This window comes from Rhinolophus sinicus, linkage group LG13, assembly GCF_036562045.2.
Source record: "Rhinolophus sinicus isolate RSC01 linkage group LG13, ASM3656204v1, whole genome shotgun sequence".
Classification (NCBI taxonomy): domain Eukaryota; kingdom Metazoa; phylum Chordata; class Mammalia; order Chiroptera; family Rhinolophidae; genus Rhinolophus; species Rhinolophus sinicus.
The window spans coordinates 4,762,012-4,786,069 of NC_133762.1; the positions used below are offsets into that span (position 1 = coordinate 4,762,012).

General features: G+C 40.2%; 1 protein-coding gene across 21 annotated transcripts in view; it reads right to left on the minus strand.

The window, feature by feature from the left end:
• MEF2A (myocyte enhancer factor 2A) overlaps positions 1 to 24,058 on the minus strand; it is a 118,517-nt gene that overhangs the window by 24,825 nt on the left and 69,634 nt on the right. For 10 of the 21 annotated variants that reach the window (XM_074317937.1, XM_074317944.1, XM_074317945.1 and 7 more), the window contains 3 exons: positions 14,178 to 14,309; positions 11,613 to 11,832; positions 10,316 to 10,375 (listed from right to left, as the gene is read on the minus strand). In XM_074317937.1, the coding sequence (XP_074174038.1) occupies positions 10,316 to 10,375; positions 11,613 to 11,832; positions 14,178 to 14,309 (412 nt within the window). Of the gene's footprint in view, positions 1 to 10,315; positions 10,376 to 11,612; positions 11,833 to 13,974; positions 14,310 to 24,058 lie in introns of all 21 variants that reach the window. The other 11 variants (XM_074317927.1, XM_074317941.1, XM_074317935.1 and 8 more) reach the window with 2 other exon arrangements.

Below are 24,058 nucleotides of genomic sequence, written 5' to 3' on the forward strand. Positions count from 1 at the left end.
ATCTACAAATCAGACAACAATGCAGGATGACCTTTACAATTTGGAAAGAAACTTTTAAGCATCTATCATGTGCAGAGCGCTTGCGGAGGGGAGGGTATAGGAAGGGAGGCAAAAGCACCGTCTTCTAGCAGCTTTTCATCTGGTTAGCTGGAGCAGGCATACACCACGAGACACAAATACACCAAAATTATACTTAGGTAAGGGCGGAAACAACGCCGAACAGCAACGACACAAAACTTATGAGGAAATAGAAAGCAAAGCACTAATACAGGTACGGAGTCGTCCCTGAGGGAAGATTTTGTGGGACTGACTATTGCTCAGTCAGAATGGACACAAGATGAGGGCAGGCAGGCATTCTGGACAAACAGGAGGAAGGAAAGCAGAGTCCACGGCTCCGTGACCACCGAAAGGAAGGGGCAGCTGGGGTTCCGTTCCTTTCCCTCCAGGACAAAGCAAGAAAGCCACCTTTAGAATCCACCACAACAAACAGATGCACTGTACATACACATCTACGTGAAAAGCCTGCGAGGGCGAACCCAAACCGTCTGCTGTGTGCTTACCACTGGCCTAAAACCTTCCCCACTCTGACAGGACGACTCTGAGAAGTGACATGTGTCCCACAGAACTGCAATTAGTTCAGTTACTGCCACACGTGTCACTTCAAGAGTTTCTGTACTGGGTTCTCGGATCATTTTAATTCTATTAAAGTTTCTTGAATTAAAGAGAAGTCTCATTTAAAACCACTTAAAACTTAACAGTGTTTGGCAGTTCATAAAACATTTTCAGGAACAGTAGCTACCAAACAGGGTCAACTGAAAAATAGGTAGGTGACTCCTAAAACGAAAAAGTATATATAACTAGAGAGATGGATTAAGTTCCGGAAGAAAGAAGAAAATGAATGCTTCAATATAGCTGCCTGTGATAATTTAGAGGCTGAAAAACGTGTTATTTCGGTGAATTACTTCTAAGAGAAACTGAAAACTGATGTTTTGCCCGTAGGATGGAATCAGCTTTGTTGGATGCTAACCAGCACATGTTCAAGGGACAAAGAAAACAGAGAGGTGAGGTGTGGCACGTGGCACTGGCCTGTGTCCTTCAGCGGCCGTCACTCTGTGTCACGATTCCAGGCGATGGCAGGATTTGGGCTCCCTCCCTGCTCCACTTCACTCCCAGCCAAGTCCTCCTGTTTTCTCCAAAACTTTTACCAAGTGACCCAGCAGCTTTTTAATTTATAGATGTGATTTAATTGTGCTGTGGGGGGGCTGGTATTTCAGTGAACCAACCTTATGAGGCTATTTCCTGCCTTCTGCTTCCATTATCTCAAAGGGGTTTGTATTGAATCCGGGCTGAATCTCCTTTCCACACCCCAGAGAGCAATTTCCTGCATTCTGCTAAGCTTCAGAAAGCAGTGCTGTGAGAAAACAATCTCTTCACTTGACCAGCCCCTGCGAAGTGGAGCTCAGCTGTGTGCTGGGCAGAGGGAACTGCGAGACCAAGCATCTGAATACAAAACGCTTATCAAATAATTTCAGGCAAAAATAAAAAGGTTTAATACAAACTAATATTACTGTTAACTGAACATTCTAAGGAGAGGTTAACTGCATTTCTCGCAATTAAATAATGGCATGAATATGTGTTCTTCCTGTCTCTGCTATGAGTGGAAGATTCTTATTTACTTGATTAAAGCAGTGTTTCCTCTCAAATACACTATGAGACGATGCATACAAAGATATAATTTAGAAGAAGGCATTATCTAGAAGCACTAATGCTCTTCTCCCATGTGCAGTCTATGATGCTTTGCAGCTAGATACGGTCGCATGGTAACCACAGAATCAAGTTACAAGAGAGAAAGGGGACCTAAAAGCTCAGTGCTTCTGCGTGTGAAGTCCGATAAGGACAAGGGGACGATGTCAGTGTCTGGGCACCTGCCAGGCTGAAACCAGATCGTCTTCCATGCACCATTTGTTATTCTGTGGACGGATCCGCTACCCAGTGATGCCTTCATACCTCCAGTTCATTTCTCGTGGCAAATAGGAACACATTGTGGAGATAGGCTTTTGAGGTAGAACTTTCAGTATATAACCCATCCTGCCTCGGCCGACAACTGCAGGAATTAAAACACCAACTCTGAATGGATACACCCCACTTGACAGGAGGGTTGTGAAACTGTGTTTTCAGGTTTTGTGGTGAATTGTGCCCCGACACAAATTTGACAACACTGCTCTTGAGGAGACTGAGAGCCACGGCTCCAGACACTTCACAAAGCGAACCTCAGCTCCGAGGCAGATCACTCTGGCTCCTATCTCAGGATATGGTAGCAGCTGAAATAATGCATCCAAGTGGCTGAAAAGCACTCGGCGTCCCTCCTACTACTCTCTTAGGGCTAAACTGTAGATAATGGCGGCATGATGTGTTATTATTAGGAATCCAGTCCAGAAGTTGAACTGATATGCAAAGGATTTTGACAATGTCAAAGGATTCTGAAAGATTCATCCAAAGCAAGTTTCAAGAATTGATTTTATCACAGTTGACAAATTTTTCATAAAATCTGATCAACTTTCAGCAGATTATTCAATAAATAAAAATACATTTAAAAAATGTATAAAATTATGCCTTTTGTATAAAGCACTGGATGAGGTGTCTAAAATTTTAAAAGACCATAGGTTTTAAAATCAGTGATGACGTATTTACCGGGTTCAGTGGGAATTCCTATATGATGGACAACATAAATTCTGTCCAATAAAAATGTATAATCTCAAACAGACACTGCTCCTGAGTTCCTGCCACTTCTTTCTGAATACTGTACCCCCTTTCAACCTCTGCTGAAGGGCAGCCCCAAGGAGGCTGCGTTTCTCCTTCTCTTGCAGACTTCATGCATCCCCATGGCTTCAACCAATGACTCAATTCCCATTGAGTCATTGCCTCAATGACTCAAATCTGCATTTCTGCTTTGCATCTCCTCATTTCTAGTCCACATGTGTCCATCTGGTGGCCACTGTCCCCCAGATATGCTGCTGTCACCTCAATCAAACTCAACCTGTTTTAAACACTGTAAACTTTCATCCTCCACCAGCCCCATCCACTATCCCAGAGCCATCGAGCTTTGTTACTTTCTTTACAATGTCCTTCACCACATGCATCTCTGTAACTGTCACAGCCGCTGCTGCAACGCAAACGCTAATTACTTTCACTCAACCCTATACAACTGCAAGCGCTTCCTGAGCATTTCTACTTCTAGTCCAGCATACAGTTTTCTCTTTCTCAACATGTTTTGAAAGAGTGAAGTTGCTGGATATCGGAGATTTTACTTTAGGCTTGATCTTTAAACACACACCCAAAAGTTAAAAGGAGTTCCCAGAGTCATCTGAACTACAGTATAATCTGAATATTCCAGGTAAACTCTCAGAAGAGAGCTAGATCTAATAAACCACAGTCAAGTAAGCAGACGGCCACTATGAAAGATGTATACAATTTACAATATACACAAAGCTGGCAGGTTTCATTTGGATAGACAATGACACCAACTGAAAAAAAACTTACCAAGTTACAGGGGGAAAAAAAGGTCTAATTTACTATAAAAAAATGTAATGACTATAGAGGTATCAATATGGTATTAGGTTGGTGCAAAAGTACTTGCGGTTTTCGCAATTATTTTAACCTTTTAAACCGCAAGTACTTTTGCACCAACCTACTATCAGGAACATTCAGGAGCTAGAAAAAGAGAGGGAAACCGCATATTCCCACCATCCTATTACGATCAGTTTGGATATCCCCTCCTTTTTATTTTCCATGTAATATTTTATGCATAGTTTTAAATAGCTAAAACGGAATTCAGTTGAAAGTTTTAATTTACTTAATTTTCATACTGTTGAATATGTTAATTCCTTCCTATTATTCACTACTATAAATAAAGTCGTAAAGAACCTTTGCATATTCTAATTTATTTCTTTAGGAAAAAGTCCCAGAAACAGGCTTAGTGGGCTCTGAGGTATACACACTTTTATGATTGCTGAAACATGCTGCCAACATCTTTCCAGAAAGACGGTTACTAATTTACAATGCCACAAGCACTTATGAGACCATCCGTGTGTCAATGGCATCACACCTTCGTGAGCTCTCCATGTCACAATAAAAAGTAGCAATAGCTGAACAGTTGGCAATTAGTGGGTTGTTGTTTTTTTGCCATTTTTATTTGACTCTCCTGATTACTAGCAATGACGAACATCCTTTTCCAGTTTTAAAATCCTAACTGGCTTTCTTTTTTGAATCCTACATTTAAGTACATTAAATGCCCAGGCATTTATTAACTACTCCCCTATCTGTGGCCTCTGTTATATCTTACTTTTTCTCTTAAGAATGAGAAAAATGTATTATTTTGCATAAAACGACCGGGGGAAAGGTGGGCACAGGCTCCGTGGCTGCAGCCGCTGCACCTGGGGGACCCAGAGCCTTTCCAGCTGCCCTCGCTGCCATCCTCAGCTTGCTGGCCTGTCCTCTTATGCTGATTCGCTTCATGATCTCAAGATGGGGCTGTAAATCCAGCTGCCACATGCAGACATTAATGTCCAAAGACTCAAAAGGCTACTGACAGTCTTTCCGTGAGTGAGTACGTGTGTGTGTGTCTGTGTGTGTGTGAATTTTTCTCTCTCTAGCTTTCAAAACAGTGTAATTAATACAGGGCAGAGGCACGAGGGCTATTCTTGCAGAAGGAACCAGGAGGCTGGATCCCAAGGCCGTTCCTACGTGCTCCAAGACACAGAACTCAGATGGACAACATGAATCAATCATACGGAACAAACTAGAGATTCCACTGGGACCATCCCTCTAGTTAAGCCCAGGAAAAGAAAACATAGGTTGTGCTTTACAAGAGTTAAAGACCAACCTGCCCTATTCTCCCGGCATCTCACTGAGTTAAAGATAAACTTACTATTGTTCTTCTCTCCTCCTCCCCCACCCCATACCAATGAATTTTCCACGGAAGCAGAAAACACTTATAAACCCCAGCGCAGGGCAGGATGGAGTCTCTCCACCAGCGATTAGAGGCTGCCACTCTGTCTGGGGGGGGGGGGGGGGGGAGGACGGTGAGGTGGGGGCGGGGAGCTTTGTTTCCTTCCTTACTCTCGGCTAAATAAACGTACTTTCACTATAAACTGTATATGGGCTCCCATTGGAATTCCTTCCTATGTGAAGCCAAGAACCTTCTTTTGCTATAATGACTGTACAAGGCACATTACATTCTTATAATTTTAACAGTACCTCCACATTTGGGGTAATAATTCCTTTATATTTATCTTTAAAACTTTTATTATATAACACATACAGAAAGATGCACAAAACAGACACTTCAAGTTCAAGGATATACCGTACAATGAATATCTACTTCACATCAGTCAGATCAAGACAAATAATATTGCCAGAACCTCATTACTGTCTATAACTGGGCCCCCAGACACGTGTTTGTTCAACCTACCCAAAGCCACTGCGATGAATTTTACAGAAATGTCTTGTTTTTCTTTCTAGTTTCACCATCTATCTAGACATGCATCCTTAACACTCGTTTTCCTTGCTTGCTGTTCAGACTTTATGTACATAGAATCATCTATTATTTGCATCTACCGTCTTCCATTTACATTAGTTTGGTAAAACGCTTCCATGTTGTGGAATACAGCTATAGTTTCTTAATTTTTAATTGCATTGTAGTATTCCTTCATATATAATTTCTTTATCCATTCCAGTGCTGACAGAAATTGAGATTATTTCTAGATGTCGGCTGTAACAATTACGCCATGCATGTTCTGTCACGTATCTCTTGGAGCTCATGACGCACACATGCATTTCTCTCCAGTCTATGAGTGAAAATGCTGGCTCACGGCACACACGTGTCTTCAACTCTAGCAGACGATGTCCACATGGTTGCACCAATGTGTGCTGCCATCATTAGTGTGTGGGAGTTTGGGTTTGTCCACAGCTTTGCCAACACTTAGTGTTATCTGGCTACTTGCTTTAGCCGTTCTGGTAGGTATACAATGTGGATTTAATTTTGCATTTCCTTGATTACTGAGAGGGAGCATCTTTTCACATGTTTATTAAACACCTGGATGGCTTCTTTTGTGAAATGTCTGTTCTCAAGCATATTTTTAAAAATCGGATTTTCTTTTTCTGAATCATTTGTAGGTATTCCTCACCAAAAGCCCTCTGTTTATTACATGTACAGACATACCTCGGAGAGACTGCAGGGTCGGTTCCAGACAACCACAATAAAGTGAATATCGCAATAAAGCGAGCCACACAATTTGTTTTGGCTTCCCAATGCATATAAAAGTTACGTGTATATTATACTGTGTAGGCTTAATCAACTATTAAACATGCAATATCATTATGCCTAGAAAAACAACATATATACCTTAATTAAAAAATGCGTTATTGCCAAAAAATGCTAACCATCCTCAGAGCCTTCAGTGAGTTGTGATCTTTTCGCTGGTGGAGGGTCTGGCCCCAAGGTTGATGGCTGCTCACTGATCAGGGTGGTGGCTACTGACAGTGGGGGTGGCTGTGCCGATGTCTTACAGTCAGAAAACAACAACGAAGTCTGCCGCACTGATTGACGCTTCCTTTCCCGAATGTCATCCTCTGTAGCCTGCAATGCTGTTGGATAGCATTCTACCCATAGGACTTCTATCAAAATTGGAGTCCAGCCTCTCAAACCCTGCCACTGCTTTATCAACTACGTTTACGTAATCTTCTAGTCCTGTGTGGTCATTTCAACAATCTTCACAGCATCTTCACCAGAAATAGATTCCATGTCAAGAAAGCCCTTTCTCTGCTCATCTGTAGGAAGCCGCTCCTCATCCTTTCACTCTGCTTCTAGGGCCCAGCCTGTTGGGGTCTCAACTCAAAGTGAGAAGAGTACACTAGGCTCTCCCAATTCCTAGTGGACCCTGGACGTGAGCTCTCTGTCCCCAGATCCCTGAGGCTGTTACACACAGCTTTCAGGCACCCCCACTGTGGAACTGGCAGGCACTACCTAAGGAAAAGCAGCCATAAATGCGGGCTCACTCCCATCTCTGAGCCTCTGTCTTGGTCATTCTCTGGATTTCGTGCCAGTAATTCCTCATGATCTTGTTAGCTTGCAAGGGCTTTCAAAGAGATCTTTAAAACAGTTTGCCTAGCATTTCTAGTTGTCCTCAATGATTTCTAGTTAGTCCAAATGACCAAGTCTGCCATTATCACAGCAGAAGTGTGACTGTCTTGGTTTTCTTTTTTTATACCTCAATCTTATTTAAGTTTTCATTAGTCAAAAACTTCTATTTATCATCTTAAGATCAGAAGCAATATTTCCAAAATATGTTCGCTATAACATTAATTCTGAAAGACGCTTTTTCATGAAAGAAAAAAAAACATAAAAAGGGTTCTATTGTGAAGTCACTTTGAGTAACCATATGTTATATACTAAGTTAAAGTAGGGAGCATTTGAGATCTTGCTCCCCGGGATATATCAACTGTTTGGCTCAAATAAACTGTTATAAAAATTCAAACAAACAAACAAATAAAAAGATTCACAAAGTAGGTTAGCGTCTTAAAGTCTCTGGTAAGTCCTGTAGTGAAGAAACCTATTTAGTTTTATTTAGCACATGATTTGCAAACATAGATGAGTCCATCCTTCTTTTCATATAGCTCCAAGACACACTTTGAAAAGTGTAAATTAGAAATTATACCTACAGCTTTTAATATATTTTCTTCTAAATTTCTCTGGGAATTTTACATGTTTAATCTTTTCATTCATAAAAACTGTATATAAAAAATGGTCTACTTTTTTTAAACTACTTTTTCCCAAACTACTCAACTAAAATGGCACCATTGCTGAAAATGAGCTAAGAAGTATTATCTGACTCTTCCTCACAAAAATAACACTTTTAAAATACCTATGAGAACATTAATTGGGGGGGGCGAGAGCAAGAAACCCTTTAAATCCACATATGCTCTAAGTATTGCATGGAAATAATTACTCCCAGTTGGTATCTAAATTGAGTGATACAAGATGTCTACTTAGTTGAATCTAAATTCTGAGGTAGCACATGTAAACAAGCAGTTATTACACAAATGTCATTTAGGAAATAATCCAAACACGCAGGATAAATAGAATAATACCTAGTACAGGTAAAACAGTTATATAAGAGTATACATCAGTGAAGAATCGAGACATCCAATCTTGCTGTGTTATAAGATGTTGAGATATATACACTGAGAGATAGGATTTATCTCTGTGTATATGCAGTAATGGAGACAGATTTTTAAAGAACTCACTAAACCACTTAAAATATTTTAATACTTGAATTTTAAATTTTAAGAAATATTCATGTTCACCAACCATGATCATTCACATGATTAACACTATTAACACTAAACATATTAAAATAGTTGCCTATCACGGGGTGGGGGGGGGGAGGAAGGGAACGGGAGAGGAAGCGAGGCATGAAAGGGATAAATGAATAGCATCCGGAGATGCTCTGTACAAACCAGTGAGGATGTGCCATGATCTGAGGGGCGTGATGAATTCAACCTTCTAAATCTGAGGGTCTACAAAGGGGTATGAATGGAAAAAAGAAATAAAAGAAACAGGATTACATGTAGAAGGACAAATTAGGATGATGGCAAAGCCTGAGTTTGAAATGACCAAAGGGAACAGAACACTGAGCAGCAGAGACTAAGTTTAGATTTATAGCCGCATGGAAGGTACGAGAAGAACAGCAGAGACGCGCTAGGGAACTGTGGAGAGTACAAAATGTGGATGAAAAAAGCCCAAGGAGAAGAGAATTGAAACACATCTTTGACAGGAGGAAGAACCATGTCTACAATGCCAGAGGGATGAGAAAAGAAACGTGAAGGCAAGGCGAAAACACATCTTCAAATAGTTAAACTCTATGAAATGAAAATCATTTGGGAAACAAAACCAAGACCTAGTTACAATTAACATTAAATGAAATAGAAATGATTGATTCCAACCGTAACCAGGCCAAAAAGGGAAAGCAAGGTGGACAATTCTGGGGAAATAAAAGCATATGAAAAATGTAACACAGAGTATACGGGCATGCAAACACCTAAAACAGAGTTCAAAAGAAAAAGTGTAAATATTTGGAAATACATATACAAGGGTAACACCCTAATGTATAACTGATAATACCTTTATGAATTTTTCCACATTTAATTATGTTAAAAAAGATCCTACAACAGGTCTTATCTGTTTAATTCCATTAAAATAGCAATTAACACAGTGGCAGATAAAATCAGGCATTTATTCTCACTGTAGGTCACTGTATGTTTTGTAACTTGTCTCACTCAATAATGCCTGTGCATTTCTTTCTCATCATTTTTAAGTTAGTCTGTCATCTCCATAGTTTCCTTAAGGCAGACACTCCTACATTTTTGTGGCATGAATGAGTTGAATACATGCAATAGGGAATTTGTCCTGTCAGATGTCTGTTTTCAGATATCTCCAGGAACACACAATATCTAAAAGGGAATTCCTGCTCTTGCTTTCAGATAACAATGATGATAATTGTGATTATCATAGCGTAAGACACCAAGATGAGTTAACGTGATGATAACCCAAAGAGATGCAGTTATTCTTATAACTCTTTGACATGTCTGCCATGTTCTTACCATGGTGAGATCCTACTGTCTTTACCAGCACTGCAGGGCTGGGCAGGCACGTGCACGACTTGGGTTTACACTAGTCATCTTGGGAGGGGTACCAAAGTAAAAGAACGGATTTGGCCACAGCCCCAGGGCACCTGCTACACGTGAGCAGCGAACCCGACCCCGCAGAGACACGCGTCTCCACTGTCTCTGCAGCCCTAGAAGCAGGCCCACCATTTCTGCATGCTGCAAGCTCTCTGAAAACATTTCACGCTATTATTAGAAGACGTATTGGTAGCGGCTAGAAGTCTAATTTTGGTGAGGACAGATGATACAGAAGGCTTCTTAAGAAATTGTTTTGATGCAAAAATTGTACTAAGGCAAGTCAGTCTTTAGAAAAGAACAATGTACACCATGAAGGGGGGACTCAATATGTATTGAATGAGTAACTGAATCGAAGGCCAAGGTATGAGGAACAAAACAGGGCTGTTATGAAAAAATGTTACGTATTCGTAGAAGTGCCCCTCAGAAGGAAACTAAGTCCACAAAGCGAAGTGTCTACTCTAGTCATACAGCCCCATTTCTTCCTCACTTGGGAGGAGGCCCTGTTTGAGGGACAACACTCCTTTCATCTCAGATGGCACAGGTGCCCACAGTGACACAGGAGGAATTCACTCACCAACCGGGCTGCTTCCAGCTCCATTGGGCACCGCGAGGTCTGACGTGCTCAACATCCCACCTAACGACGTTGCGGAGAGAAGAAGAGGGTACAGTGACTATGAATGGCACTACTGATCTGGACGACTGGGAACTAAGCAGGCCTAAGCTCGCCTCATTCTCAGAAACCACCAAAATGACAGCTAGCCCCGTCGGAACTCAGCGTGCATGTGTAATGGGACCTAGTCAGGGGCTCTCCTATGCCTTCTGCGTGTCAATCCCAAATAGTAGCTATTGATGAGAACGGGAGCAGTGCCAGTGAGGCCTATTCAATCTAGGACTCACAGGAGAGGAGACGTAATGCGCTAACCGCACCGGGAGAGGAGCCGGGCGGTGCACAGAGTAATGCGTTAACCGCACTGCCAATTTCTGCTGAGTGAATGAACAAATTCGGGCAGAGGGAGGTGCAGAAAACACCAGCCCCGACCAGGTCAGTCTCTTCTCTGTATCTTAAATATGCATGGCTCACACTCAGCTTGGAATCTGTGCCCGTGATGCCCCAGTTCAATGCGCTGCCTGCCCACGCCTGGCTTTCCCGTGAGAAGGAAAGCTTACAGACGGCAGGGTCTCCCTACTGACCCCGTCCCTGACACCACGCCAGAGCTGCGGGTTTGCACAGAAATACTTAAAATGGAGCCAGTTATAGAGCAGTGACCTTGCTCATCAACACAATAAAGTGAAGAGCAGCAGAACTGCTTATGTGAGCAATTAGGTTTTTTGTTTTTGTTCTTGTTTTTTTGTTTCAGGTGTACAAAACCACGTACCAGTTAGACATTTACACCCCTCACAAAGTGATAACCCCCATCCCCAATCTACCACCCCTCTGACATCGTATGTAGCTGTTACAGTTCCACTGACTCTATTCCCTATGCTGTACTCCACATCCCGTGACTATATATACATTAAGTTATAGCTGACATGCAGTATTATTCAGCTTCAGGTGTACAGTGCAGTGGTCAGGCAGCTACACCGTCCATGACGTGGTCTCCCTAATAAGACCAGTGCCCATCTGACCCCCTACAAAATATTTACATTATTGACTATATTCCCCAAACCATCTTTCGTATCCCCGTGGCAATACTGTGACGACTAATTTGTGCTTTCTAATCCCCTCCCCTTCTCCCTCATCCCCACCCCTCCCATCTGGCAACCCTCAGTTTTTTCTCTATGTCTCTGAGACGATTTCTGTGTCGTTTGCTCAGCACTGAGTGCTTTATCCCTTTTTGCTAAGAACCGGCAGGAGAGCTTCCACCACGTACCTGCACTGCCAGTGCTCGGTGGCCTCTGAGGGGCTCCCGGGGACACGTTTCTATGTAACGTGGCTTGAGGTGGAGAGAGCATGCTTGAGTCTGCTAACGTCGAGCTGGCTGCCAAAGACGGGGACACCAGTGAGCTCCCAGGGTTAGTGTAGGACAAAGCGGGAGGGCTGCTCACAGGGACCGTGACAGACATGGAGAAGTTCTGAGGTGGCAGCCCAGGCTGGGAACACAGAACGAGGAAGAGAAACCTGTTAGCTTCATTTCCGTCTATACCACATTTCATCACTTGTGGACTTGAACTGGACAGGGTCATTCGAGCTATTCAAAGTAAAGGGTGGGATACGCTCTGAACTAAATCGATTTGCGCATTTAAGCTATTTTCTTTAGAATTACATTTGAACATGAGTAATGTTTGACATGAACCTTTTCAATTTCAATTTTTTACATATCATTACACATATACTAACATAATGTATACTATGTATTTCAAATATTCACAGAAGTAAAAACTAGAGGTCAAAACCTGATATTAAAGTAGTGTTGTCAAAGTCAGACATGATGAAATACATGTTACCAAGTAAACGTCAATTAGCACTTTATGAAAACCAATTTAGTAACATTACATTTCTATTGGGAGATTCCAAATACAATAAAAGGGAAAAGTGGGTACACATAGTATAAACATAACACATCAAATTTCGGACATTATAAATAAGCCCTGGTCTCATTTAATTGACTGACATTCTTAATGGACAAAACTGAAAAAACATTCAAGTTATATATGTAACATAATGTAATCTGAATGTGATGAAGGTGCAATTGCTATCATCTGAACAATAAAATGAACTGCGGGTAAGCTCTCTTTCTTTAAATTGTATGATCATTCAAGTCTGACTATTACCAGTACCGTCTTTCTTCCCTCCAACATGTCCCACACTCCCTTTAAAAATACTTTCTATTTCCCTCTTGGGTTCCCTCCATAGACCATTTACAATATACTTGTTAACCATGATAAAGAACAGAACTCTTTATAATTTAAAGTGGGGGGGGGGAACAACTTTCCTCTTCTGCCATTTTAAAACAGTGCTTTGCAAAGTAAAGTAACACTGCTGATTCAAAGTTGGAAGAATAAAGTTTATGTACTCTATTCAATAGTTTATTTCAGGTAGAAAATTATAATAATTCAGTAACAGATATAAAACAATGGATATATGATAAAAAAAAATTTTTCAAAGCTTAAGCAATTTTATTTGCACAATATATTTGCAGCTTAACATTAACTGCAAGTTCACCAACATCCATGTGAGGTCAGAGGCTTTTCTTTTGTTTGCTTTTGTTTCGTTTTTTAAGAACAATGATGGTATTAGCACAAAAATACCTCCTTAAATCTATTTTTCATGCACGGCTTCTTCCAGTATAGGACTACTTTGAAGAACTAACTCATGATGCATACTTCAGGACCTACTTTTAAAAGAATGAACTCTGACAATGAAATAAATACCAGCGTCAGAATCAGTCTGGTCCGTGTGGACTACCTACATACGTAGCATTGGAAAATTAGATCCAGAACAGCTGCCTGATGGGGCTCTTGCCAATGGAGCTTCCAGTGAGAACTCGGAAGAACTGTCATAAGACCATGAACTCCAAGGAGTACTGTGTCATTACGGTCATATGTATAACATGGAAAAATGTTAAACCAAAATTTGTTTTGCACCAGCTTAACAGCACTGCTTCTTTAAATTAAAATCCACCCAACGCTCTCTTCCTCAATACATCGAGGATAAAATAAAGCATGAGTTGGGAGGCGCTGTCACCAAGTCTTTTGGGGACGTTTACTAAGAGCCACTATTACTACAGCAACTGTCCGACATAATTAAAAATAATTCTGAAAACAGCACATTTTGGAACACATCCAACCATTTTATATTTTGTAGTCTCAAGATCTATTTTGAGTACACGAAATAATTTTTTAAAGTCATAGAGGGCAGAGGGACGTCATCTGCCCCTCTATTCAGAATCATGGAAGTCTGGAGCTGGACGAGGCCGTAACAATTCTGTGAGCCACTCACTGACATTACAGCTAGGAAACGACTCTGGAATGTTCAGAGCCCCTGCCCAAAGGGACGTGTAGTAAGAAGCCTGGATTAGGGTGCTTCTCTTCATTTCTGTGTTTAAGGCACTGGCGATGTACTGTTCTAAGAGTTCAGCAATTTTACTCTGGGAAGTTCTAGAAAACCAAAAACTGAAAAGCTTTTTTCCCCTTCTACTTCTTGCTGTCATCGTCCACTGTGAAAAGAAACAGGATGTGTGATCAGGCCCTCCATGCACGCGTTAAAAGCACAAACCAGACTTTCGTACTCACTGCGATTTTATGATTCCGCATCATATTATCAAATTCCTCATTAATTTTTTTATATTTTTCTTCTGTATGTGGAGTTAGCACATAGGAAGTATCGGGGTCTGGGCTGTCGCACCCTCTGTGTTCCTTCTTGTTCAGAGCCTAAATAATGAAGTTAACAAAAAGGATCAACAAATAAAAAGGAGAGGTAAAGCGAAAGTACTTACAGGGCCTCGCTTGAAAATAAAATCACTATCTTCATTTAGTTTGCTGAATCTGTCCTCCGAGAGTGGACTGTGCTCAAAGTAATCGTCAGCATCAGGGCTGTCACAACCATTAAGGCCTTTCTTTCTTAAGGTCTGAAATACAATTGGAAAATTCACACACACATGATACTCACTTGCCAGGAGTTTTTTTTTTTGTTTTGTTTTTTGTAAAATTCATTAAGAGAGCACAGACTGAATGGACTTATACAAGAGCCACTGAAACGGTTGGAAACGATCACAAATTTACTCTAACTCTTCAGTACAGTAAACCTTAGACAGACCAACACGCATGTTCCCGTGGTACCTTAAGAGCAAAGGAATGTCAAGTTGTTTGCATTCTTCCTTTCCAAACTTCCAAACAATACTACTTCCTGCGTTTGTCACGCTCTGACAGTCACAACCCAATCTCATTAAACCGGATCAACATGTCTCATCAGGCCAATGAGCGTGAGAATTGAAATAAAAATGTATCAAAACGATGGTTTGAGAAGTTTGGATAGTACCTTTGTAAAATGAACATTTCAGCAACTTCATCTGCTGACTTTCCTTTCTGCCTGAGTTTATCCTTGTCGACAGAAAGAATCAGCACAATACCCCAATAATTTCATTCTTAATTTGTTCTTAAATACGATCATTTTTCCTACATAACTTCAAAGTATAAAACCTCAAATATTTGTATATGACAATAATGATTCTTTCCTATTAGAACGAACATATTAATGACTTCACATATTAACATTTGTAAAAACAGTTACTCAGCATGTATCTTCCCCGCCCCCTTTATTAGCTCTTTCTAGAGAGCTCCTTCATAGATGGATTTAATTCACTGAGTTTCTGGAGAATTTTCTTGATGTCGTCAAAGTATCCCTTGGACTAAATTAAAAACATAGTGAACTGTTGGTTTTCTAATTTTTAATTTTTTTAAAATTAAAATCATCATGTAATATCCAGTATTTAAAAGAACAAATTTAAAACCAAGGGCTTGACAGTGTGTGGAATATTAATTTACTTCCAGAATGTCTAAATTTTTTAAACTCCTGATGAGTCTTATTTTAAAGAATTACTGGGTTCAACAAGTTAAATAGCTTTGAGATTTGTTGATTTTCCAGCCAACCACAGAGAAATTTTAGGAAGTTAAAATTTTCCAGGTAAGCCTACCTCACAGAGCTAATTTCACTAGGAAATGGTTTGATTGCTAGACTAGCAATGGATAAGTTCAATAATAAACAATTTAAATTTAAATCACTAATAAACGATTATTAAATTAATGATTATTTAGATTTAGGCATATTTTAACTAATTCATTAGATCTTGGTATCCTTTAAAACATGACTTATAATCATTATGAATGCTTATTTTACTCTTTTTTCGTGAAAGAAGTAAAGAAGTAGAAAGTAAACACACAATACATTGAGATCTGAGAATTTTTTCAGCTTCTCTGAGGTTAAATTCGTTTAAAATTTCATTTTACTCCATCTGACGCTTTTCATGCTTAGAGAATCCTAAGAAATCGTTATTATAGATATGTTAGCTTCTCCAATTACTCGGCACGTGCTAGGAATCCCCCAGGATGCCCGAAATCCCCACCAGCACCCCGTCACTGAGCATGGGTAGAAAGCAAACATTACACTCATTTCCCCATCGTCGGCCCCCTGGCTCTGAGTCCTGCGGATCCCAGTCTCTTGACAGGGACTTTTCTGTGGACTCAGCCCTAAAAGGCACTGTTGCTTAGATCTGGAGGATGGAGACAGGTATTCTCCCCCATCCACGGAGCAGGTCCTGCTTTCCAAAGCTCTGCAAGTTGTTATCTGCTGTGAAGACGTTAACACTCAAATCACTGGTGCACAGTGAACTCACATAACCTACGCAGCCCTAGACACAGAACAGATATAGTACGTGCCTACACACGGATTCCATCAGAAGCTGTTCATTTTTTCAAGCCTGAAATCTCTAGATATTCCCCCTCCTATTCATATATCTTCAGACTAGGTCATTGCTAGTCTTGCTCTTCCACTAACAACAGCCTTACCACGTATGTCTCTCTTTGAACAGATTTTTAAATCACAGAAGAAAAAGAACATGGCGTTTGTTGAGTAATTACACAAAAATGTCCTCCTCCAACAGCAGGGTTAACCGTCCTTGCACTCAGGGGGAAGGATTGTGCTCTGGTCTGTCCGGCTCTGCAAGCTGTCACTTCAGATGGGTTCCTGTCACTGGGAGGGACTTCAGAGGCTGTGTCAGCTCTGGAGATAACCCGCTAATGTACCTCTGTTGGACAGCCAACTTGTGTCTTATCACTCGAACACGAAGGGTTGTTTGGAGGACCCAACTACCATAAAAAGACTTTTTCTGTCTTCTTTATCGTTACCACATGGCATAATAGTAGAAGTTTCTCCTGTGTCACTGGTATTAACAAGTGGAATGCTGTCACCTATTAACAAGGCCAGGCGAGGCATGTTAAGAAACAGACTAGCTTCAGTTGTTTTCTCGTGCTCCAAGTCAGCCACAGTAAAAACACTTGTTCAACGAAGAAAACACAGTCAGAAAAATCACCACTACGAGAAATCTGCTTTTCAGTGGGAAAAAGAATTCATCAAGAGTATTAACACAGGTCCCAAACCTGGAAGATGACTGAACATGATTGTTTGGGGCCAAAGGTGATTGATTCAAGTAATGGTATATACACAAACCACGACCTTCAAAGTCACTGTACACTCACTATGGCTATTACTGATGGTTATAATAAGACTTCAAAAGTACTTCATTCTTGTACACGTGGTGAAAGGTTTTCAGTGCAAACTTAAGGGGAAAACTCAATGGTGCCAAAATAATTTCAAATTTCAGTGGCGCATACCATTTCAGTTGATTTGCCCCAGTTGCTTTTCTTAAATAATTATAATCAGAAACATACATTATAAATTGCTAAAGGGATCTGTTGTGATGAGCAGCTAAGTTACTCATCAATTCAGCTGACTTGGTACAACTTGTTCTACGCCCTTTCTATCAGCGTGCCACATCTTTTCTCCTCCTGAGACATAAGAGACGGTGCTATGATAGAAGCTTTTTTTAAAATTTGAGAATTATACTCTGATTACAAAAATGGTTCACTGCATGAAGACCCAGACATCCGTTATTTTTACATCAAGACCCTGAGTCATCTTCCTAAGCAGCCACGGTGGCTGACACGAGAAGCCGCGCAGACTCTGGCCTGAACTTCCTCGTGTTGGGCCTTCAGGAAGCCAGGTCTTCCTTCCCGGCTTGGGGGCCATCTGCCTGTATTCTTCCAGTACATTCCCCTTCCGCGTGAGCGCCTCTCAATGGATGTCTATTCCTTATCATCAGAACCCTTCTGAAGAAAAGTGTCCTGGGTGATGAACACACAACGGGATTTATAGATGATGTAATACAGAATTGTACACCTGAAATCTATGTAATTTTACCAACAATTGTCACCTCAATAAATTTAATTAAAAAAAAAAAAAAGAAAAGAAAAGTGTCACATCCTTTAGGACACAAGTGAATCGTCTCCTTAGCTAAGTCAGCTAAGTCCCCAAACAAGTCTCGCTGGTGCCCCCACAACCTAGAGCCCAGAAAGGGTCCCAAACCTGGAGGTAAGACGACCGAGGATTATTGACTGTTTTGGGCCAAAGGGCAATTGATCAAGTAAAGGTATATACACCATCGACGCCCTTTAAAGTCGTGTGTTCTATTGTCCGACTTATAAAGTATTAGCAACCTTAGCTTTCAAGTCAAGGAAGCAAGGAAGTCTGGGTATGTAAGACTGCTTGGCAGGCCCTACACCTTTGCCTCTCATTTTCCAGTCTATATTATTAAACCTGTTGGTGAAACTGGACATGGAAAGAATAAGGGAAGAGGACAGGGAAAGGAAATTTGAGGAGGCAAGAACCATGATGTTTACACTTCTTTATAAATATATCCAGGTTTTCTCTTACACGATACACTTAAAAAAACAAACATTTTTCAAAATGAATTGTAAATCAGACAGGGACCGTTACTTTTAAATAGACTTTTCACTTATATTCGCTCATCAGCAAAAAATATTTAAAATTTTATGCACACTTATTTGCCATTAAAGTTAGATACGCACACGTGCGTCTGTGCACAAATACACATAACACACACATACATATATATAATCTTTGGTGTTTGTGCACAGAGTAAGGGAATCTAGTACTCAGGATATTTTTTTATTATAAATATGTTTATTTAGATATTAAAAAGATAGATGGAGTCTGACAGAAGAACTGATAAAAATCTTAGGGCACTGGCATTTTCTTGGACCTTGAGATATGCTACTAAGTTTTGGATTCAGGACTCTATACTGCCTGAATGTTTACCAGGGGCCATGCCTGAGAAGACTGTGTTTTTAACTACTACCCACAAACAACTGAAATGTTCTTTAATATATGCTCCATTCTATGATGGTCATTGTCAAATTCCATTCCAAATGCATAGACTCACATGGCTTAAAAGTAAAACTATGGAATTAAAAGCATTTGCGAGGTACATATGCGGGTGGTGTTGAAATGCCCAAGGAATCGGTCGATTCGCACTATCGCCGCCCACCTTAAATCTCATTTCTGTGCAGCAGCTGAGCGGTAAATGCTCCATAAATACTGGCTGAACGGATAACGAGTCAGATCAGTACACGGTATAAATGAGTACTTGTACAATAAAGGAAAAATAAGTCTTAAGTTCCAAGGAACTTAGACTATTCAGATTTTGTTAAATGAGAAAAGGGCTCCTTTCCCCCACTTTCAGTAATTGTTTCCAATTTTGAAAGGTACTGCTTATTCTTCCTAGACTCTTTGAAAATGCATAAAAGCATTTCATTTTTGAAAATTGCGATACATAGAGTGCATCAAAAATTATATAAAATGCAGTGATTACAGAGCGAACACTTGTAATTCTAATCAGATCCAAACACAGGTCCTCTGTCTCCCTCAATCACACAACCCTCCCCTCTGCCCTCTCCAGGTAAAACCATCCTAACTCGGGGAGGACAACCTTCTGGATTTTCTTCATAGGTTTTACCGCACATATACATATCCCTGAAAATAGGCAGTCTATTATTCTGTAGTGCCTTTTTATACGCAGTGTATCACTCTGTCTTCTACATACGCATATACAATGCATACTGCCCTGTCCACGTCATTGAATACTGTACTACACTGCTTGGGGAAAAAGTCATCCACTCTCCTGCAGACGGACGCTGGAGCTGCTTCCACCTCTATGTACCTTTTTGTACATGCTCTATGTACCTTTTTGCAGACAGTCTATTGCATATCTGCACATATCTCTCTAGGGTAATTCTCAGGAGTGGAATTGTTAGTTCACAAAATACGTTAATCTTCTTAATCTTCCGTTATACTAGATAATATCAAATTGTTTTTAAGTAGTTGTATCATATATATTACTACCTGCAATGAGGACTTAATTTGCATTCCTCTGATTACTAAGGAAACGAAGCACATGTCATATCTACTGGCCATTTGCATTTTCTCTTTTGTAAAGTGTCTGTCAAGTACTCTGCCAAGTTCTTTACTGAGCTGTTTTTCTTATTGCTTAGTCATTTTTTATTTGTAATCAACATAAGCTCTCTGCTAACTGTATGCGTTGTAAAAATCTTTTCCCATTCTGTGGCTTGTTTTTTTTAATACTTGTCTTTGGATGAAAATGGGTTCTTAATTTCATCACAGTCAAATTGATCAATTTTTCCTTTACAGTTATCCCTTATGGTAGTAATTTTTGTCTTGTCTAAGAAATCTTTCCCTACCTCAAAATCACAGATTTATTCTCCTATGTTACCTCCTAAAAAGTTTTATAACTTTGCTTTCACAGTTAGGTCTATAATCTTCCTGGAGGTGGAAACTGCTCAGAACACAACGTTGCCTAAGTTTTGCAGTTTGTGAGATTTTTCCAGAAGCATAGGCTGCAGCACAGACTATTTTCTTTAGAACACAGACTCACCCCCCACTTTAATCTCCCTTCCCCAGTCAATGGCGTTCCTCTTCATACAAACCTCAACATTACTAAAAACCTACCGTAAGTAAGAGATGACATAACTTAGTATTTTTAAAAGCTAGAAACTTCTCATAGAATGCTGATTATCTGCTGCTAGATTGGTATTCCTGTAACAATTATTTGACTTCCAAGACTTCTGCCCAATGCCCACAGGACAAATGTCGAATGCCACGACAGCCTGGTATCCCAGGCGCTCCGTCATCTACACCCAATCTGTGCCTGCCTTAGCTTTATTACTCCTCTATGCAAACTACTCCACAGAAATTGTGTGCATGTGGTGAAGTAAATACCAAGGGTGTTTTTTTTCTTCCCTCTATGTAGTCTAATTTTTCTAGCACCATTTATTGAAAAGACTTTCCTTTTGTCATTGATCTACCTTGGTCCTTTTGTCAAACATCAATTAACCCGACACGTGGTTCGATTTCTGAGCTCTCTATTATGTTCCATTGACCTACATGTCTGCCTATCCCTGTGCAAATACCAAACTTTCTGTATTACTGTAGCTTTATAGGTCTGACAGCTGGAACATCTGGCTGGAATAAGCTAATTGGCACCTTCCACCCTCTCTCCACCACGATTAGTGTATTGGGAGTGGGGTTTTTGGAGGCATGGCGTCTAAACCAGTATAATCAGAATTGATTTTAGGACTTTGCTGGGAATTCTGGGACACAACTGCTTTCTCATGCCTTATATCAGCGCTTACCAATATGGCAGCCACCAGCCATGTGTGGCTACTTACATGACAATCAATGAAAATGAAAATTTCAGTTCCTCAGTAGCACGAGTCACATTTCCAGTGCTCAGCAGCTATGTCTGGCTGGTGGCCACCATGTCGGGCAGCAGAGATACAAAACATTTCTATCATGGCAGGAAGTTCTACTGGAGAGAGCTGCCACAGCTGATGCTGCCTGCAGACGTGACGCCTGGAGCTGCCACCGTCCTCATGAGGAAGCCAGCATCGGGACAAAGCTGGTGCTGAGGGAAAGCAGAAACTGGAGCCTGCCCCACCGAGCTGATTGCTACCACAAGGCTGGGGTTTTCTTATGGGATGCAACAGACACCCCTATTTTAAAGGCCAGCTTCACTCAGGTCTTCTGTTGCTTGCAACCAGAAACAACCTAACTAATACGGAACAGTTTCAAAATGCGTGCATATGCATTATTTTAGTTGATCCGCAAACCCCACGCGATTTGGGACCTGAATCCTGTTCTCTCTTCCTATGAAACACTGAGTTTTGCACCTGGTACCATAAACATTCAATACATAACTGGTTAATAGCCAAGACATGCTCATTACACTAATTATAGAAATTCACTTTGAATTACTGATAAGTGAATATCAAATAACAGGATTGGAGAATTATAATAACATCTTTCACAAAATGCCTAAATACTCACCGAAACCCTTATTTTCTACTGTTACAGAACATGACTGATGGGTTTTTACACCCCAAAGTAACAGGACAATTTTTAAAAATTTAATTCAACTATACAAATGTAGAAAATAGGAATAAAATATTTTAATTATACAATATTATGAGATACTCCTATATGAACATTGATGGCATAAAAAAGCAAGCTGAAGTTTAAAATTCCTGTATACACACTAGTTGCTATTTCTAAGTTCTTTTTGCAGAACATAAACATTTTTTAGGTTTTCAAGATAGATTCTGGAAATAATAACACAAGCCCAGAAATTGCCAAAGGGGGAAAAAAAAGTTACAGTATATGAAAAAAAAATTCCATAAAAACAAAGCATGGCAAAAAATATTCTCTGTTGAATTACAAGAGGTAAATTCCAATATAAATAAACTGTGGTTTATTCTCTAAGATTCAAGCATGTAGCTTACTTACAAAGTTATAATCACTAACATTTAAAAACAATATTAAAAGTTTACCTTCTGGGGTTTTACTGCTAAGAAACTATAAGAAATATTGAGTAAAGAAATAGAATCCTATGCCAATGTGCCTACATATATAATATTCTTCACAGAATATCCTTACGACCTGCAAGTATCGAAGCACACATGAAAAGTTGTGAATCAACCCACCAAACAAAATTATAAGGTATGTTTACTTCTCAAAATACAATGTAATATAAGAAGTCCACACTATCGTTTGGAATTGTTTACAGGTACAGCACTGATTGTATAATTGTACATTAAAAAATAGAATTGCAATTAATCAATCTACGCCAAGACGACACCCCTCTTTCTTTACACTGTAGATCCCTAAATAGATTTTCTCTCAGAACTAAGCTACAAAAGTCACTTCAAAATAAGTATGAACAGAATACAGCTATCATCTTAACTTTAAACTACATGTTTGAATGGCCGGGCTTCTTTTAAAAAAAAAAAGCTGCATGTCTGCATTAGCTACCTTTTTATAAGAGAACTGAAATATAGATTATCTCACCTTATAGGCATACACAGAACAATGTTTACATAGGGTAAGTCCCCTGGGTCTTTCGCTCTAAACGAGCTTCTAGCTCTAATAGTAATATTAAATAAATAAATAAAGGCTGAATGATTAATATTTGGTAGGAAACATCAAAATCTTGGAATTCTAAGTGTCTTGAATCGATATTGAAGCGTATCCAACAAAGGGACTTCTGTAGTAAGACAATAAAATTGCCAACGCATCATCTTGTTAGGAAAACAGCAGAAATATATCCAGTTACCACTATACTCTGGCACAGCACCTCATACAAAGCATGATAAACATCAGCGCAATCGATATAAAAGGGAGAAATAATGCATTTCATTCAACACCTTTACCCTTCCTCTTTTCTCTTCAACCCCTTTCAGAAAACTACAGTTCAATTCTAACACAATTTATAGCTCGGGAAATACAAGACAGTAAAACCTAGGCAGTTATTATATTAACTCTTTCAATAGCTACCAAAACCTTCAGGAGGGTGTCAACAACTCATGGGATCTGGTTTAGTTCTCAGCTCTCAGTTATTTCCACAATTCACGCTACACTTCAGCTACTCTCAGCTGATTTTAACTCCATAAAATAACCGTGCTGTGTCTCTTCTCTTCATTTCCACATAAGCTCCCCCCTGACCTAGAACACCTTTCTTTTACTCCTTTCCCCTCCCCAACCCTGTCCTTTACAAGACTCTGATGACTATGTCACCTCTAGAGGGAGTTTGCTTTGACCACACTCCCAATCGTCTGTACTTCCCTTACTGGTCAGAAAATTGGCCAAAGTATCAAAGCAGTTCCAGAGAAAAAAGAAACAATTTATCTGACGGTCAGTACTGAAACACTTAATTCCTGACACAGACATAAAAAGGTCAGAGGGATGTCCATCCGTCAATACTCACAAGACATGCATTACAGAAATGTGAGCTATATTAGAAAGTGACACACAGCGCTCTTTCCCCCATGCATTCCTGTTTATATAGCAACATCAACCTGTGGAGAAAATTCCGACCTCAAGAAAATAAAACTTGCACATAGAGATGCATAGTTCCTGATAAAAAGCACATGAATGAAAACCTGTAATTGTGTGATGAATAAGATTCACACACATAGCAAAATGACAACTGTAAAACTGAAATCACAGGAGCTACGTGATTGCCGTGGGAGGTGATGGTGCAGGACACGTGGGAAGAGGGGGTGGGCCATGAGGAGTGCAGCCTCACCCAGTGAATCACCACCCTGCTCCTTCAGGCTGTTAGGAATAAACGCACAGGGCAGGGGGCCGGCCCTCAGATGTCTCATTGTTTTTTCCCTTTCCCTGCTGCTGCACTGCTGTCCTGTAAAACATTAGGCAAGCCTCGTAGCACTC